At 58.5% G+C, this 6,462-nt stretch overlaps 1 protein-coding gene across 1 annotated transcript; it reads left to right on the top strand.

Moving 5' to 3' along the window:
• The first annotated feature begins 817 nt into the window (after nucleotides 1–817).
• Nucleotides 818–3,276, top strand: LOC112617024 (mannan-binding lectin serine protease 2-like). The gene is made up of 5 exons (XM_025373756.1): nucleotides 818–840; nucleotides 924–1,152; nucleotides 1,309–1,486; nucleotides 2,505–2,636; nucleotides 3,121–3,276. Exons 1-5 carry the CDS (start codon nucleotides 836–838, stop codon nucleotides 3,132–3,134), a joined length of 558 nt encoding a protein of 185 aa, XP_025229541.1. The 5' UTR covers nucleotides 818–835; the 3' UTR covers nucleotides 3,135–3,276.
• The last annotated feature ends 3,186 nt before the right edge of the window (nucleotides 3,277–6,462 follow it).

The raw sequence follows: 6,462 nt of genomic DNA, 5'->3' as shown, positions 1-6,462 counted from the left end.
AAAAATACAACAAATTAGCTGGGTGTGGTGGCGGGCACCTGTAGTCCCAGCAACTGGGGAGGCTGAAGCAGGAGAATGGCATGAACCCGGGAGGCGGAGCTTGCAGTGAGCTGAGATTGTGCCACTGTACTCCAGCCTGGGCAACAGAGCAAGACTCCGTCTAAAAAAAAAAAATACAAAACTTAGCCAGGCCTAGTGGTGCACGCCTGTAGTCCCAGCCACTCAGGAGGCTGAGGCAGGAGAATGGCATAAATCTGGGAGGCGGAGCTTGCAGTGAGCTGAGATCTGGCCACTGCACTCCAGCCTGGGTGACAAAGCGAGACTCCGTCTCAACAAAAAAAAAAAAAAAAAGAAAACACCACCACCACCACCTAGCCAATCCCCATTCCCCATCCCCTCACCCCAGCAGAAACTTAGACACATTCCTGGAAGGGGTAAAATGAGCCGGACATGGCATTGCATACCTGTGGTCCCAGCCACCTGGGAGGCCGAGGTGGGAGGATTGCTTGAACCCGGGAAGTAGAGGCTGCAGTGAGCTATGATTGCAGCACTGCACTCAAGCCTGGGCAACAGAACAGGATCCAAAAAAAAAAAGAGGGGAGGGGGCAGAGCCAGGATTTGTTTCCAAGCTGTTGTTGCCTAGGTCCAACTCCTGGCTCCTGGAGCAGCCTGTCCTCCCTGCCTGGAACTCTGAGCCGGCTGGAGTCATGGAGGTGATTCCCAGAATCCCAGAGTCAGGGAGGCTGGGGGCAGGGGCAGGTCACTGGACAAACAGATCAAAGGTGAGACCAGTGTAGGGCTGCAGACCAGGCCAGGCCAGCTGGACGGGCACACCATGAGGTAGGTGGGCGCCCACAGACTCCCTGCAGGGTGTGGGGCGGGAGCACAGGCCTGGGCCCTCACCGCCCCTGCCCTGCCCGCAGGCTGCTGACCCTCCTGGGCCTGCTGTGTGGCTCGGTGGCCACCCCCTTGGGCCCGAAGTGGCCTGAACCTGTGTTTGGGCGCCTGGCATCCCCTGGCTTTCCAGGGGAGTACGCCAATGACCAGGAGTGGCGCTGGACCCTGACCGCACCCCCCGGTTACCGGCTGCGCCTCTACTTCACCCACTTTGACCTGGAGCTCTCCCACCTCTGCGAGTACGACTTCGTCAAGGTGCCGTCAGGACGGGAGGGCTGGGGTCTCTCAGGATCAGGGGGTTCACACGGAGTAGCCAGGGTTCAGGGAGACCTGGGAGCAGGGGCCAGGCTTGGCCAGGAGGGAGATCAGGCCTGGTCTTGCCTTCCCTCCCTGTGACACCTGACCCCACAGCTGAGCTCGGGGGCCAAGGTGCTGGCCACGCTGTGTGGGCATGAGAGCACAGACACGGAGCGGGCCCCCGGCAACGACACCTTCTACTCACTGGGCTCCAGCCTGGACATTACCTTCCGCTCCGACTACTCCAACGAGAAGCCGTTCACAGGGTTCGAGGCCTTCTACGCAGCCGAGGGTGAGCCAAGAGGGGACCTGCGACATCTGAGTCTGCGCAGCTGACTGTGGGGGTAACTCTGTCTTAGGCCAGGCAGCCCTGCCTTCAGTTTCCCCACCTCCCCCAGGGCAGGGGAGGGACCTCTGGCCTGACACCAGCTGCAATGCAAAGACCAAAACAGCCGTGACCGTGACCTCCATTCACATGGGCTGAGCGCCAACTCTGAGCCAGGGACCTGAGGACAGCATCGCCTCAAGTGACACAGGGACTGGCCGGGTGTGGGGGCTCACGCCTGTAATTAAAGCACTTTAGGAGGCCGAGGCTGGCTGATCACTTGAGGTCAGGAGTTCAAGACCAGCCAGGGCGACATGGTGAAACTCCATCTCCACTAAAACTACAAAAATTAGCTGGGCGTGGTGGCATGCACCTGGAATCCCAGCTACTAGGGAGGCTGAGGCAGGAGAAGTGTTTGAACCCGCGAGGCGGAGGCTGTGGTGAACTGAGATCGTGCCACTGCACTCCAGCCTGGGCAACAGAGCTAGACTCCGTCTCAAAAAACAAAAAACGAAAATGATGCAGGGGCTGAGGACCCCATTTACAGCTGACAAAGTGGGGCCCTGCCAGGGGGAGCGCTGCCAGGATGTTTGATTTCAGATCTCAGTCCCTGCAGAGACCAACTGTGTGACCTCATGCAAGTGGCTCAATTTCTCTGCTCCTTAGGAAGCGGCTGCAAGGGTTCGGCACTGTAGCCCCGCCCCCTGGGTTTGATTGACTCCATCATTAGCGGGGTGGCCTTGGGCCGGACACTGAAACTCCCTCTGGTTTAACAGAGGTGATGTTTGCATCTTTCTCCCAGGGCTGCCGGGAGCTTGTAGCAACCCTAGGCCTGAAGGTGATTGGCCCCACACCAGTTCCCCACCCTAGACAGGATGAGGCCTCCTCTGAGGTCCACTCTGAGGTCATGGGTCTCCTGGGAGGAGGCCAGGCTGGATCCCTCCTCTCCCTTCTGACGGCCTGCCTGGCCCTGCCTCTCCCCCAGACATTGACGAGTGCCAGGTGGCCCCGGGAGAGGCGCCCGCCTGCGACCACCACTGCCACAACCACCTGGGTGGTTTCTACTGCTCCTGCCGTGTAGGCTACATCCTGCACCGTAACAAGCGCACCTGCTCAGGTGAGGGAGGTTGCCTGGGCCCCAGCGCACCCTGTCCTGGGATACATGGGGCTCCTCAGGGCCATTGCTGCTTTGCCCAGGGGTGCGGAGGGCCTGGGCCCTGGACACTGGGTGCTTCTAGGCCCTCCCGCCTGCAGCTCCGCTTCTCAACCCTGCTTTCCCCTCCCAGCAGCCAGACTCATTCCCAGTGCCACCCTCCCCCACCAACTGAGGCTAATTCTAACACCTCGCTGTGTACCTGGCCCTAGCTGGGTTCTGGGAACCCCTCATGTAGCCACTTCCCGCCGGGGCAGCTGTTGCCAGCTCCTGGGGTGGGAGAGTCGGGGGGATCTAGCCCTGGTTCCTTGGGACCCCATCCCTGCACCGTGGAACTGGCCAGTGTTCTGGGGCATGGGCAGCCCCACCTGCTGGCGCTGACGCTGCCTCCCCACACTTGGTTTCTCCCTCTCGGTGTCTCTCCTCGTCTCTCTGATCTTTTTTACAGAGCAGAGCCTCTAGCCTCCCCTGGAGCTCCGGCCTGCCCAGCAGGTCAGAAGCCAGAGCCAGCCTGCTGGCCTCGGCTCCGGGTCGGGCTGAGATGGCTGTGCCCCAACTCTCATTCACCCCCCACGGACCCAATAATAAACCTGGCTCCACCCCACCTGCTGCTGCGTGTCTCTGGGGTGGGAGGGTCAGGAGGTGGCGGGGTGCGCTCCTCTCTGCTGTCCCTCCTCACAGCCTCATGAACCCCAGGTCTGTGGGAGCCTCCTCCATGGGGCCACAGGCTCCTTGGCCAGAAGGGCTTGCTCTCACCCCCCGTTTTGAAGATGAGGCACTGAGACCCAGAGAGTGGCAGGGCCTCGCTCGCGTCCAGGTCCCCCAGAGGCTGAGCCCAGAGTAATCTTGAATCACCCCCATTCAGGGTCTGGCCTGGAGGAGCCTGACCCACAGAGGAGACACCCTGGGAGGTATTCATGGAGGGAGCAGTCTGGTTCCCCCAAATCCAGGGGTGATTCCCACTGCCCCATAGGTCACTTCCATGTGGAAGGAGGCAGGCAATGTGGGGGCTCCCCACGTCCTAGAGGCCTCACAACTCGAATGCCCCCCACTGCAGCTGCGGGTGGGGTGGTGGTATGGGATGGGGACCAAGCCTTCCTTGAGGGATGGAACCCAGCCCGATGCCCTGCCTGTGGCAGCAGCATCAGCTGTTCCAGCGAGGAAGGAGAGCGCCAGACTCAGTCATGATCACTGTTGCCTTGAACTTCCAGGAGCTGTCCCCAGGACAGGGGCCAGACCTGGCGGAAGGGGGTGATGAGAGACCCTTCTTCCAGACGGTTCCCCCAGGAACCCAGGGGGCTGGCTGGTCTTGGCTGGGTTCGGGTAGGAGACCCTTGATGAATAAACTTTGGAATCGCTGGGGTGGCTGTAGGGTAATTTGGGGGAGAGCCAAAGGGGCCCTTAGGCTCTAGGAGACGCCCTTCTCTTTTCCCGAATTCCCAGGGACCAAGGAGAGTGTCCCCTCTTCCTCCTTCCTGTGTGTCCATCCACCCCTGCCCTGCACCCCGGCAGGGCCTGGTGGAACTCAATGCTCTAGCCCCCACCCTGGGGTTGCAACTCTGGCCCAGGACACCACCACACTCTTGGGGTGTGAGCGAGGGCCCATGCACTCCATGACGCTAAAGCCTCAAAGCAAGAGAAACCCCTTCTCTAAGTGGCCCCTCAGCCATCGGGTGGGTCGTTTGGTTTCTGGCTAGGCCTCAGGGACTGGCCGTCTGCAGGGCCCAGCCCAACCCAGGGATGCAGATGTCCCAGCCACATCTCTGTCCCAGTTTCCTGCTCCCCAAGGCACCCACCCTGCTGTTGGTGCGAGGGCTGATGGAGGGCACACCAAGTCACTCCCCCGCCTTCCCTCCTTCCAGCCCTGTGCTCTGGCCAGGTCTTCACCCAGCGGTCTGGGGAGCTCAGCAGCCCTGAATACCCACAGCCGTACCCCAAACTCTCCAGTTGTACTTACAGCATCTGCCTGGAGGAGGGGTTCAGTGTCATTCTGGACTTTGTGGAGTCCTTCGATGTGGAGACGCACCCTGAAACCCTGTGTCCCTACGACTTTCTCAAGGTCTGGCTTCTGGGGCCATCATCTTGTCCCAGATCCTCCCCCTCAGCCCAGCTGCACCCCCTACTTCCTGCAGCACGGTCCCCACCATGTTCCTGTCACCTTCAGTGACCCCCCCACCTCTCCAGGTGCTGTGGGGGTCCAAGGCTGGGGCCTTTTGAGTACAAGTGTGGGAGGGAGAGCGGGGAGGGGCACCCCGATCCGTGGCCTGGGGTGGCCTCATTGGCTCTCCCTGAACTGCTGAGGAGGTGGGCTGCTTCCCTCTGGCCCAGGCCAGACCCGGGCAGCCGCTCCCCTGCATTCATGAGCTTCTTTCTCAGATTCAAACAGACAGTGAAGAACACGGCCCGTTCTGTGGGAAGACATTGCCCCGCAGGATTGAAACAAAAAGCAACACGGTGACCATCACCTTTGTCACAGATGAGTCAGGAGACCACACAGGCTGGAAGATCCACTACACGAGCACAGGTGAGCAAGTGGGTCTCAGATCCTGGCTGGAAGCGCAGAGCTGCCTCTCTCCTGGAGTGTCAAGGAGCTGTAGAGTGTGGGGCTCCTTCTGGGCCAGGACTAGGAAGAGACACCAGGTTTAGTGGTGTCTGAAGTATGAGGCAGCAGTCCTCTAAGGGGAAGCATCCGCTGTCTCTCCCTCCAGCCAGCCACCCATCCATCCTTCCACCACTCATCCTTCCAACCACCCATTCACCCATCCACTCATCCATTTACCCACCCATCCTTCTGTCCACTCATCCTTCCAACCATCCGTCAATCCACCCACCCATCCATCCTTTTGTCCACACAACCATCCACCCATTCTTCTACCTACCCATCCTATCCATCCATCCTTCTATCAGCCATCCTTCTACCTACCCATCCTTCATCCATCCATCCATCCATCCATCCAATCCATCTGTCCATTCACTCATCCTCCTACCTATCCATTCTTCTATCATCAATCCATTCATCCTTCCAGCTATCCATCTATTCATCCACCTATCCTTCTACCCACCTATCCTTTTACCTACCCATTCTTCTATTCATCCACTATCCACCCATCCTACTACCCACTCATCCTTCTATCCACCCATCCTTTTACACATCCTTCTATCCATCCATACATACACCCATCCTTTTGTCCACCCATCCATCCGTCCTTCCATCCATGTATCCATGCATCCATCCATCCTTCCAGCTATCCATATATCCACCCACCCATCCTTTTACCTACCACTCTTATCCATCCACCCTTCCACTCATCCTTCCAGCCATCCATCTATCCATCCACCCATTGTTCTACCTACTTATCCATCCATTCATCCATCCACCAATTCTTCCACCTATCCATCTATCCATCCACTCATCCTTATATCCATCCATCCATCCATCCATCCATCCATCCATCCATCCATCCATCCTTCTGTCCATCCACCCATCCACCCATCCTTCCACCCACCTATCCTTCTGTCAACCCATCCTTCTACTCATCTACCCATCCACCCATCCTTCTACCTACACATCCTTCTATCCATCCATCCATTCATCCATCCATCCATCCATTCTTCCATCCATCCACCCACGCACCCACCCATTCTTCCATTCATCTATCCATCCATCCATCCATCCATCCATCCATCCATCATCCATCTATGTATTCATGCATCCATCCATCCATTCCTTCCAGATATCCATTTATCCACCCACCCATCCTTCTACTACCAATCCTACCCATCCATCCAC

This window comes from Theropithecus gelada, unplaced genomic scaffold, assembly GCF_003255815.1.
Source record: "Theropithecus gelada isolate Dixy unplaced genomic scaffold, Tgel_1.0 HiC_scaffold_15820, whole genome shotgun sequence".
Taxonomy (NCBI): domain Eukaryota; kingdom Metazoa; phylum Chordata; class Mammalia; order Primates; family Cercopithecidae; genus Theropithecus; species Theropithecus gelada.
This window is presented reverse-complemented; position numbering and strand designations above follow the sequence as displayed.

Coding starts and splice junctions, on each gene's coding strand:
- LOC112617024 (XM_025373756.1), top strand. Junction 1,153..1,308: donor GCGAGTACGACTTCGTCAAG/GTGCCGTCAGGA, acceptor CTGACCCCACAG/CTGAGCTCGGGGGCCAAGGT. Junction 1,487..2,504: donor GGCCTTCTACGCAGCCGAGG/GTGAGCCAAGAG, acceptor CCTCTCCCCCAG/ACATTGACGAGTGCCAGGTG.